This window comes from Euwallacea similis, chromosome 4 (genome assembly GCF_039881205.1).
Source record: "Euwallacea similis isolate ESF13 chromosome 4, ESF131.1, whole genome shotgun sequence".
Classification (NCBI taxonomy): Eukaryota; Metazoa; Arthropoda; class Insecta; order Coleoptera; family Curculionidae; genus Euwallacea; species Euwallacea similis.
The window spans coordinates 4,323,227-4,335,680 of NC_089612.1; the positions used below are offsets into that span (position 1 = coordinate 4,323,227).

At 40.3% G+C, this 12,454-nt stretch overlaps 1 protein-coding gene across 1 annotated transcript; it reads left to right on the plus strand.

Annotated features, from left to right (window-relative positions):
* Positions 1-471: 471 nt before the first annotated feature.
* On the plus strand, positions 472-5,868 carry LOC136408017 (uncharacterized). Its single transcript, XM_066388734.1, has one exon. The coding sequence runs from the start codon at positions 472-474 to the stop codon at positions 5,866-5,868; it is 5,397 nt and encodes a 1,798-aa protein (XP_066244831.1).
* The last annotated feature ends 6,586 nt before the right edge of the window (positions 5,869-12,454 follow it).

The window sequence follows — 12,454 nt, forward strand, 5'->3', positions numbered from 1 at the left end:
TGGTCCTTCATAATCGATCAATCCAGTCCACGATCTATGTAGTTCACGGTTATCGTATCGAAAGGGGTGAATCGACCCAATTACGTACACGCGCCAAAATTTGGACCTAACATTTTTGGTCCTTCGAGCCGGATTTGACTGGATTGGAACAGTGCCTACGAAACATAGTTCATAAGTGGAACGAGAAAGTGCATCACAAGTCAAGAAAAGTAACCGGTGAGTCAGTTCCTTTTAGCAAGATTTTCCTCTTGAGTTTACCCAGCCTCGTAATAATCCCGTCTACCATCTCCTGCTTTAGAATAGTCGTTTGTAGTGTGAGATTGACGCCATTATTGTTTCGATTTTGTCATATCTTAAGAAGGTGAAATAGGTGAAACCTCAAGTTGATAACGTTGAATAGCGTAACTCGTATCTAATTGAATCTCGAATCGATTTTATTGGTTTAATCCCAGTTATTAATATTAGGTAAAAATGTCTCTCAGAGGAAGAAAAGGAAAAACGTCACAAAGTTCAGAAAAAGAGATCCATTTAACGAATATTCCCACCGAAAACGGTGAATTTCGAGAACTTTCCTATGCTCGTAGGGTGTTAGTAGAACGCTTGTCTCGTTTTGAACAGTACCTTCTCGATAATACAGATGCCAGAGAAACCTTTGCTTGTGAAATTCGTCTTAAAAACGTAGAAGATGATTTTAGAGAATTCGATAAGGTTCAAACACGATTGGAGTTTATGGACCCAAATGAAAGACAGAATCGGCTTGAATCCGAATCAAGTTATTACAACGTAATTTCAGAAGCAAAAAGGTTTATAAAATTGGCTCACGCAAGCCAGAATTGTGGCACCGCGTCAGTAGGAAACCCAAAGCCGTTGGGGAGTTTAGGAAAATTACCAGATCTAGGTTTGCCTTCATTCTTTGGTAATTATGAGACGTGGTTCAGCTTCAAAAGTATTTTTGAGTCGTTAGTACATGATAGAACCGATTTAAGCGAGACAGAAAAACTGCTATACTTGAAATTATGTTGTAAGGGCGATGCATTGAAAATAATAGACTCGTTTGAAATAACGCCCGGAAATTATACAGTCGCTTTAAATCTATTAAAAAAACGTTATGAGAATAAAAAGGCAGTCGTAAATTATCACGTGAGAAACATTCTATTTAATTTACCAAGTGCGATTAAAGACTCTGCGACAAATATAAGGAAACTTATAGACACGGTTCAACAACATAAAGCCGCGTTGGAAAAGCTAAAATTGCCCGTAGATAAGTGGGATGCATTATTGAACCCCATAATCTTAAGCAAACTGGATGAACGTACGAATCATGATTGGGAACGGAAACAGTGCCACACTGAGTCACCCACGGTTAATCAATTACTCGATTTTTTAACCGATAAATGCTTCGCATTGGAATCTTCTCGCGGTTTCTCGAGACCTCAGTCACATAAACCCGATAAAGACAGGAACGAGAACAGAGGTCAGGAAAGAGGAAACGGATCGATTTCGTCTAAGAATTATTCGTATTCTTTAACGCAAAGGGTTGGCAGAGAATGTCATATCTGCAACGAAAACCATTTTGTTTATCAATGTCCTCGGTTTACTCAACTGTCAGTGTCTGAAAAGTACAACGAAATTCGGAAGCATAAATTGTGTAGCAATTGTCTACGAGTAGGGCACCGAAATCAAGAATGCAAGTCCAGCGGGTGTAAAAAGTGCGCTAAAAAGCACAATACGGCGCTTCATTACGAAAAACGTGAAGTAGGTGAAGGCGTTCAAAACCCAAAAAACGACGGCAATAGTGCACCTCCATTATTGCCCATAGACAAACAAACCATGAACAAGGGGAAGTACTCGGAATCCGAACAATCTACAAGGTTACCAAACAGCCAGGACCAGGATGACGCACGTCATAGGGTTGATTATTCATTAACCTTAGCATCAGCCAGCCTAGAGAGAGATCAAGTATTGCTGTCAACCGCCAATATCTTAATCGCCGATGAAAAGGGAGAATGGCAGAAGTGCAACGCCTTACTTGATTCGGGGAGTCAATCAAACTTAATGAGCGAAAGGCTTTGTAGAAAGTTAAATTTAAGTTTCAAAAGAATCAACATGCCTCTGTACGGCATCAGTCAGCTCGTCACGGAAATTAATAGACAGACCCAAGCCAAAATAAAGTCTAGATTCAACAGTTTTGAGGCCAATCTGACATTTTTGGTTTTGCCAACGCTTACCGAAAATCTACCCTTATTTAAGTTCTCTAGAGCAGCGCTTAAGATCCCAGGCCAGATCAATTTAGCAGACGAACATTTCAACGAGCCAAAGAATATCGATATTCTGTTAGGGGTAGATATATTTTATGATCTACTGGGCTCGGGAAAAATAAAATTAGGGGAGAAGTTACCCGTGCTTCAGGAAACATCTCTAGGCTGGGTGATATCAGGAAACTTAGCAGGGTTTGGATCGCGGAATCAGAAAACAGTTTGCAACCTATCGACGAACATATCTAACAAAATGTTAAATGATTCGTTAACTAAATTCTGGCACGTTGAAGAATTTGAGCATTCCAAATTCCTGTCTAAGGAGGAATCCTATTGCGAAGAGTACTTTACTCAAACCACGACCCGGGATAAGGATAATAGTTTCATAGTGAAGTACCCCTTTAAAATCGAAAAAAACTTGGAGCTTGGAGAATCGAAACCGATAGCGCTGAGTCGATTAAAAAAGCTAGAGAGCAAACTAGAAAAGAATGAGGAGCTTAAAAGGCAATATGTGGATTTCATGAACGAATATGAAACCTTAGGCCACATGACGCGCCTAGGGCCAATCGAAAATGACGACTCTATGCCAAATAGCAGCTATTTTCTACCTCACAGGGCAGTAGTAAAGGACTCGATTACTACAAAATGTCGCGTCGTGTTTGATGCAAGTTGCAAAACTAGTTCAGGCGTGTCGCTGAACGATACCTTGATGGTAGGTCCGGTAGTCCAAGACGAATTATATGCAATTCTACTACGGCTACGGCTCCGAAAAATAGTGCTGAGCGCAGATATCAAGATGATGTATAGATACATAAAAATTCAGGACAGCGAGCGAGATTATCAAAAAATACTGTGGCGAGCGAATTCTAGGGACCCGGTTAGCGTTTACCGGCTGAACACGGTGACGTATGGTACGTCGAGTGCACCCTTTCAAGCCACTCGCTGTCTAGTAGAATTGGCGAGGCAAAATGAGAATACATACCCTCGGACATCGGAAATAATGAAACGCTCCTTTTACATGGACGATTTACTAGTTAGCTTGAATTCGGAACAGGAGGCCTTGACTGTCTACAAAGAACTAGACAAAATAATGGAACAAGCCAACTTTAAATTAAGAAAATGGGCATCTAATAGTGGAACAGTATTAAGGAACATTTTAGAGTCCAACGACAACGAAAACTCTGACAGTTTCACGCTCCCGCATAATAAGCAATTGAAAATGTTGGGAATTTCTTGGGACCCCGAATTAGACACGTTGAAATATGCAGTCAATGTTAGGTTCGACTCGACTCACGCAACAAAGAGGACGATTCTGGCGACAATTTCTCAGATATTCGATTCTCTAGGATTAATTGGCCCAGCATTGATTAAAGCTAAACTAATCATTCAGGAATTATGGAGATTGCAACTCGATTGGGACCAAGAGGTTCCTCATGACCTCCGACAGCAGTGGGAGGAATTCGCGACACAATTGATCTACCTGAATGAATGCAAAGTAGCCAGACACGTGATCTTGGGCAATGCTATTCGAATTGCACTATATGGATTCAGTGACAGCTCGGAAAAGGCTTACGGGGCCTGTATCTATGTAGGATCGGTAGACGACCTCGGCAATCACGGAGTTCGGCTGTTAACTGCAAAATCAAGAGTGGCCCCTGTTAAGAAGCTAACGTTACCTCGGCTTGAACTGTCAGCGGCTCATTTGTTGGCCAAATTAATGCACGCGATGAAGGAAACCTTGGATTTACCGATCTCGCACGTAAAATATTTCACGGATTCGAGCATTGTTCTTGCATGGATAAAAATTGAGCCGTCTAACCTAAAAACCTTTGTCGCTAATCGGGTGGCAAAGATAGCAGAATTATCGAGAGAAGAGGATTGGGCCCATGTACCTAGCAAGGACAATCCGGCAGATGAGATCTCGAGAGGGCTAAGTCCAAGGGAGCTGCTACAATGCAACCTCTGGTTTCACGGCCCTAATTTCCTGCGCGGAATCGAAGCAGAGGTGAAGGTAGAATCGAATAACGAAATCCCGTTGAACCAGTTACCCGAACTAAAAGCTGCCCCCTCTGTGGAAAACACATGCATTACCCATGTTAGCATTGATAAACCCAGTTTTGATATCTTTAATAGGTTCTCCAGTCTATTCAAACTTCGTCGCGTGATGGGATACATTTGCAGATTCAAAGAGCAAATTTTAAAACGTACAAGGAACGAAAGCATCAGCTTAACAGTTGACGAGCTAAACGAAGCTCAGATCATACTAGTGAAATTGGCGCAAGGCGAAACGTTTCATAAAGAAATTAATGAACTTAGCAAGAACAACAAACTTGTCAGCGACAGTCGGATCTTAAATCTAAACCCGTTCCTAGATTCCGCAGGAATACTTAGAGTCGGCGGACGACTTATGAACTCGGACTTTAGCTATGAGCAACGACATCCCATTATATTGGCATACAAACATAGATTTACCGATTTAGTTATAATGAATGGGCATATGAAGCATCTCCACGCGGGAGTTCAGAACCTACTATCGATAATTCGTTTACAATTTTGGATTGTAAACGGAAAAAACGCGATCAAGCACAACCTCAGTAGGTGCGTACGCTGTTTTAAGGCTAAACCAAAACCGCTGAAATTTCTGATGGGTTCTCTCCCAGCTGCAAGGGTAAAGCCTTCGCGCCCCTTTTCGAATTGCGGAGTCGACTACGCAGGACCCATATTGGTAAAGGAAGGCACGTTACGCAGATCCAAACGAGTCAAGACGTACATCTGCATCTTTGTATGTTTTGCTACCCGCGCTGTACACATAGAGCTAGTTAGGGATCTCTCTACAGCTAGCTTTCTGAACGCTTTAGACCGGTTTTGCTCAAGACGAGGGAAGCCCACGGATATTCACTCGGATAACGACTCCAATTTCGTAGGTGCAAATAATCATTTTCTCGAGCTTTCTGCCTTAATCAACAGCCAATCTCATATCAATGCCGTGACTTCACATTTAGCTAATAATCGGATTAAGTGGCACTTTCTTCCAGCGCGTAGCGCCCATATGGGTGGACTATGGGAGGCTGCGGTTAAGTCAACCAAATTTCACCTTCGTCGGGTTCTTGGCGAATCTTGTCTAGCATACGAAGAAATGCACACCTTGTTGACAAAAATCGAGGCTTGTTTGAATTCACGACCTTTAATGCCAATCTCTAACGACGCAAACGACTATTTACCCTTGACCCCAGCTCATTTCCTAATTGGCGACTCGCTGGTAAATCTGCCCCAACCCGAAGTTGGAGACGTCACTATATCACGGCTATCCCGCTACGAACGGTTACTGCAATTGCAGCAGCAATTTTGGAACCGCTGGAGCCGAGACTATTTGACCAATCTTCAAACTAAAAGCAGGTGGAAGAAGCCGAAAGACAAGTCTATAGCCATTGGATCCTTGGTCTTGCTAGCTGAGGACAACCTACCCCCCCTGCGATGGTCTTTAGCCCGAGTTGTTCAACTTCACGAAGGGAAAGACAAGGTGGTACGTGTAGTGACAGTGCGTTTACCAAACGGGAATACTTCGAAAAGGACTTTATCAAAGGTCTGCCCGTTGCCTATTAACGATGATTAGTGTTTGTTTTTAAAAAGTTAGGACTTTTTAACGGGGCCGGCATGTTAGGACTTGCGACGTATCGTTTTATCACGGATTATTGTTTAGTTATTTATTAGTTTAAATGTTCGAAGTGAGTAAGAAACTGATGTTACGCCTATGGACAACCCCAGCCATTGGGTAATACTGTTGGAATTCCCAGCGCTTAACACCCATCTTCGGTAGAGGGAAGTTATTTTATGATTGGGATTTCCAGCACTATTCTTTGTCGGACTAACATTGCGAATCTAAATTAAAGGTACCGCCAAACGAATACAATGGCTGGGCTCCAATAAAAGCCCAGCGTTCGTGCCTCTAAGTGCTACGCTTTAACGTAACAAAGTAGCCTAGAAGCCGCTAATGGGGCCTTATCGGGGGTACGTCTATGGGTGTTACACCTCCGTACCAATACTTAAGGAGGGTGCGAAACGGAAGAAGCTCTCTTTTCTCGCCACTTCATCACGGACTCGCACGCGTTAAACTCTCGTCAACATTCTTTAAATAACGCATTTCTCGATATTGTATAGTTGTTAATGTTACCAATAAACCTTTGTTAAGTTAAGAAGGTTTAGTTTCTTTTATACGCGAAAACAGTGTCTCTGAGACTGCGAACTCAGGGTGGTCCTTCATAATCGATCAATCCAGTCCACGATCTACGCAATTCACGGTTATCGTATCGAAAGGGGTGAATCGACCCAACCACGTACACGCGCCAAATTTGGACCTAACATTTTTGGTCCTTCGAGCCGGATTATACATTTTTGGTCCTTCGAGACGGATTAAACAGCCTATTTTACCGTTTTAGCACGTTTTCATCAATTTGGTTCAATTTGAAGCCAAAATAGACAGATTTGGCCGAAATTCGTCAAAATCGGACGATTTGAGCCAATTCCGTGATGAAACGATCGTTTCTGACCGATTTTGCTCGTTTCTGCATATTTTATCATTTTGGCACGTTTTCATCAATTTGGTTCAATTTGAAGCCAAAATAGACGGATATGGCCGAAATTCGTCAAAATCGGACGATTTGAGCAAATTCCATGATGAAACGATCGTTTCTGACCGAGTTTGCTCGTTTCTGCATATTTTATCATTTTGGCACGTTTTTGTCAATTTGGTTCAATTTGAAGCAAAAATAGACAGATTTGGCCGAAATTCGTCAAAATCGGACGATTTGAGCAAATTCCATGATGAAACGGTCGTTTCTGACCGATTTTGCTCGTTTCTGCCTATTTTATCGTTTTGGCACGTTTTTGTCAATTTGGTTCAATTTGAAGCCAAAATAGACAGATTTGGCCGAAATTCGTCAAAATCGGACGATTTGAGCAAATTCCATGATGAAACGATCGTTTCTGACCGAGTTTGCTCGTTTCTGCATATTTTATCATTTTGGCACGTTTTTGTCAATTTGGTTCAATTTGAAGCAAAAATAGACAGATTTGGCCGAAATTCGTCAAAATCGGACGATTTGAGCCAATTCCGTGATGAAACGATCGTTTCTGACCGATTTTGCTCGTTTCTGCCTATTTTATCGTTTTGGCACGTTTTTGTCAATTTGGTTCAATTTGAAACCAAAATAGACAGATTTGGCCGAAAGTCGTCAAAATCGGACAATTTGAGCAAATTCCATGATGAAACGATCGTTTCTGACCGAGTTTGCTCGTTTCTGCCTATTTTATCGTGTTGGCACGTTTTCATCAATTTGTTTCAATTTGAAGCCAAAATAGACAGATTTGGACGAAAGTCGTCAAAATCGGCCGATTTGAGCAAATTCCATGATGAAACGATCGTTTCTGACCGAGTTTGCTCGTTTCTGCCTATTTTATCGTTTTGGCACGTTTTCATCAATTTGTTTAAATTTTAATCCTGTTTTACCAGATTTGGCCGAAATTCGTCAAAATCGGACGATTTGAGCCAATTCCGTGAAGAAACGATCGTTTCTGACCGATTTTGCTCGTTTCTGCCTATTTTATCATTTTGGCACGTTTTTGTCAATTTGGTTCAATTTGAAGCCAAAATAGACAGGTTTGGCCGAAAGTCGTCAAAATCGGCCGATTTGAGCAAATTCCATGATGAAACGATCGTTTCTGACCGATTTTGCTCGTTTCTGCATATTTTATCATTTTGGCACGTTTTCATCAATTTGGTTCAATTTGAAGCCAAAATAGACAGATTTGGCCGAAATTCGTCAAAATCGGACAATTTGAGCAAATTCCATGATGAAACGATCGTTTCTGACCGATTTTGCTCGTTTCTGCATATATTTTATCATTTTGGCACGTTTTTGTCAATTTGGTTCAATTTTAATCCAGTTTTACCAGATTTGGCCGAAATTCGTCAAAATCGGACGATTTGAGCCAATTCCGTGATGAAACGATCGTTTCTGACCGATTTTGCTCGTTTCTGCATATTTTATGATTTTGGCACGTTTTTGTCAATTTGGTTCAATTTGAAGCCAAAATAGACAGATTTGGCCGAAATTCGTCAAAATCGGACGATTTGAGCAAATTCCGTGATGAAACGATCGTTTCTGACCGATTTTGCTCGTTTCTGCATATTTTATCATTTTGGCACGTTTTCATCAATTTGGTTCAATTTGAAGCCAAAATAGACAGATTTGGCCGAAATTCGTCAAAATCGGACAATTTGAGCAAATTCCATGATGAAACGATCGTTTCTGACCGATTTTGCTCGTTTCTGCATATTTTACCTTTTTGGCACGTTTTCATCAATTTGGTTCAATTTGAAACCAAAATAGACAGATTTGGCCGAAAGTCGTCAAAATCGGCCGATTTGAGCAAATTCCATGATGAAACGATCGTTTCTGACCGATTTTGCTCGTTTCTGCCTATTTTATCATTTTGGCACGTTTTTGTCTATTTGGTTCAATTTGAAGCCAAAATAGACAGATATGGCCGAAATTCGTCAAAATCGGACGATTTGAGCAAATTCCATGATGAAACGATCGTTTCTGACCGATTTTGCTCGTTTCTGCATATTTTATCATTTTGGCACGTTTTCATCAATTTGATTCAATTTGAAGCCAAAATGGACAGATTTGGCCGAAATTCGTCAAAATCGGACGATTTGAGCAAATTCCATGATGAAACGATCGTTTCTGACCGATTTTGCTCGTTTCTGCCTACTTTATCATTTTGGCACGTTTTCATCAATTTGGTTCAATTTGAATCCAGTTTTACCAGATTTGGCCGAAATTCGTCAAAATCGGACGATTTGAGCCAATTCCGTGAAGAAACGATCGTTTCTGACCGATTTTGCTCGTTTCTGCCTATTTTATCATTTTGGCACGTTTTTGTCTATTTGGTTCAATTTGAAGCCAAAATAGACAGATATGGCCGAAATTCGTCAAAATCGGACGATTTGAGCAAATTCCATGATGAAACGATCGTTTCTGACCGATTTTGCTCGTTTCTGCATATTTTATCATTTTGGCACGTTTTCATCAATTTGATTCAATTTGAAGCCAAAATGGACAGATTTGGCCGAAATTCGTCAAAATCGGACGATTTGAGCAAATTCCATGATGAAACGATCGTTTCTGACCGATTTTGCTCGTTTCTGCCTACTTTATCATTTTGGCACGTTTTCATCAATTTGGTTCAATTTGAATCCAGTTTTACCAGATTTGGCCGAAATTCGTCAAAATCGGACGATTTGAGCCAATTCCGTGAAGAAACGATCGTTTCTGACCGATTTTGCTCGTTTCTGCCTATTTTATCATTTTGGCACGTTTTCATCAATTTGGTTCAATTTGAAGCCAAAATAGACAGATATGGCCGAAATTCGTCAAAATCGGACGATTTGAACAAATTCCATGATGAAACGATCGTTTCTGACCGATTTTGCTCGTTTCTGCCTATTTTATCATTTTGGCACGTTTTTGTCAATTTGGTTCAATTTTAATCCAGTTTTACCAGATTTGGCCGAAATTCGTCAAAATCGGATGATTTGAGCAAATTCCATGATGAAACTATCGTTTCTGACCGATTTTGCTCGTTTCTGCCTATTTTATCGTTTTCGCACGTTTTCATCAATTTGGTTCAATTTTAATCCAGTTTTACCAGATTTGGCCGAAATTCGTCAAAATCGGATGATTTGAGCAAATTCCATGATGAAACTATCGTTTCTGACCGATTTTGCTCGTTTCTGCCTATTTTATCGTTTTCGCACGTTTTCATCAATTTGGTTCAATTTGAAGCCTAAATAGACAGATTTGGCCGAAATTCGCCAAAATCGGACGATTTGAGCAAATTCCTTGATGAAACGATCGTTTCTGACCGATATTGCTCGTTTCTGCCTATTTTATCATTTTGGCACGTTTTCATCAATTTGGTTCAACTTGATGCCAAAATAGACAGATATGGCCGAAATTCGTCAAAATCGGACGATTTGAGCAAATTCCTTGATGAAACGATCGTTTCTGACCGATATTGCTCGTTTCTGCCTATTTGATCGTTTTCGCACGTTTTCATCAATTTGGTTCAATTTGAAGCCAAAATAGACAGATTTGGCCGAAATTCGCCAAAATCGGACGATTTGAGCAAATTCCATGATGAAACGATCGTTTCTGACCGATATTGCTCGTTTCTGCCTATTTTATCATTTTGGCACGTTTTCATCAATTTGGTTCAACTTGATGCCAAAATAGACAGATATGGCCGAAATTCGTCAAAATCGGACGATTTGAGCAAATTCCATGATGAAACGATCGTTTCTGACCGATATTGCTCGTTTCTGCCTATTTGATCGTTTTCGCACGTTTTCATCAATTTGGTTCAATTTGAAGCCAAAATAGACAGATTTGGCCGAAATTCGCCAAAATCGGACGATTTGAGCAAATTCCTTGATGAAACGATCGTTTCTGACCGATATTGCTCGTTTCTGCCTATTTTATCATTTTGGCACGTTTTCATCAATTTGGTTCAACTTGATGCCAAAATAGACAGATATGGCCGAAATTCGTCAAAATCGGACGATTTGAGCAAATTCCTTGATGAAACGATCGTTTCTGACCGATATTGCTCGTTTCTGCCTATTTGATCGTTTTCGCACGTTTTCATCAATTTGGTTCAATTTGAAGCCAAAATAGACAGATTTGGCCGAAATTCGCCAAAATCGGACGATTTGAGCAAATTCCATGATGAAACGATCGTTTCTGACCGATATTGCTCGTTTCTGCCTATTTTATCATTTTGGCACGTTTTCATCAATTTGGTTCAACTTGATGCCAAAATAGACAGATATGGCCGAAATTCGTCAAAATCGGACGATTTGAGCAAATTCCATGATGAAACGATCGTTTCTGACCGATATTGCTCGTTTCTGCCTATTTGATCGTTTTCGCACGTTTTCATCAATTTGGTTCAATTTGAAGCCAAAATAGACAGATTTGGCCGAAATTCGCCAAAATCGGACGATTTGAGCAAATTCCATGATGAAACGATCGTTTCTGACCGATATTGCTCGTTTCTGCCTATTTTATCATTTTGGCACGTTTTCATCAATTTGGTTCAACTTGATGCCAAAATAGACAGATATGGCCGAAATTCGTCAAAATCGGACGATTTGAGCAAATTCCTTGATGAAACGATCGTTTCTGACCGATATTGCTCGTTTCTGCCTATTTGATCGTTTTCGCACGTTTTCATCAATTTGGTTCAATTTGAAGCCAAAATAGACAGATTTGGCCGAAATTCGCCAAAATCGGACGATTTGAGCAAATTCCATGATGAAACGATCGTTTCTGACCGATTTTGCTCATTTCTGCCTATTTTATCATTTTGGCACGTTTTTGTCAATTTGGTTCAATTTTAATCCAGTTTTACCAGATTTGGCCGAAATTCGTCAAAATCGGACGATTTGAGCAAATTCCATGATGACACGATCGTTTCTGACCGATTTTGCTCGTTTCTGCCTATTTTATCGTTTTGGCACGTTTTCATCAATTTGGTTCAATTTGAAGCCAGTTTTACCAGATTTGGCCGAAATTCGTCAAAATCGGACGATTTGAGCAAATTCCATGATGAAACGATCGTTTCTGACCGATTTTGCTCGTTTCTGCATATTTTATCATTTTGGCACGTTTTTGTCAATTTGGTTCAATTTTAATCCTGTTTTACCAGATTTGGCCGAAATTCGTCAAAATCGGACGATTTGAGCAAATTCCATGATGAAACGATCGTTTCTGACCGATTTTGCTCGTTTCTGCCTATTTTATCATTTTGGCACGTTTTCATCAATTTGGTTCAATTTGAAGCCAAAATAGACAGATATGGCCGAAATTCGTCAAAATCGGACGATTTGAACAAATTCCATGATGAAACGATCGTTTCTGACCGATTTTGCTCGTTTCTGCCTACTTTATCATTTTGGCACGTTTTCATCAATTTGGTTCAATTTGAAGCCAAAATAGACAGATTTGGACGAAAGTCGTCAAAATCGGCCGATTTGAGCAAATTCCATGATGAAACGATCGTTTCTGACCGAGTTTGCTCGTTTCTGCCTATTTTATCGTGTTGGCACGTTTTCATCAATTTGTTTCAATTTA

Bases quoted from the DNA above. Each gene is read 5' to 3' on its own strand.
- LOC136408017 (XM_066388734.1), top strand. From the start codon at position 472: ATGTCTCTCAGAGGAAGAAAAGGAAAAACGTCACAAAGTTCAGAAAAA.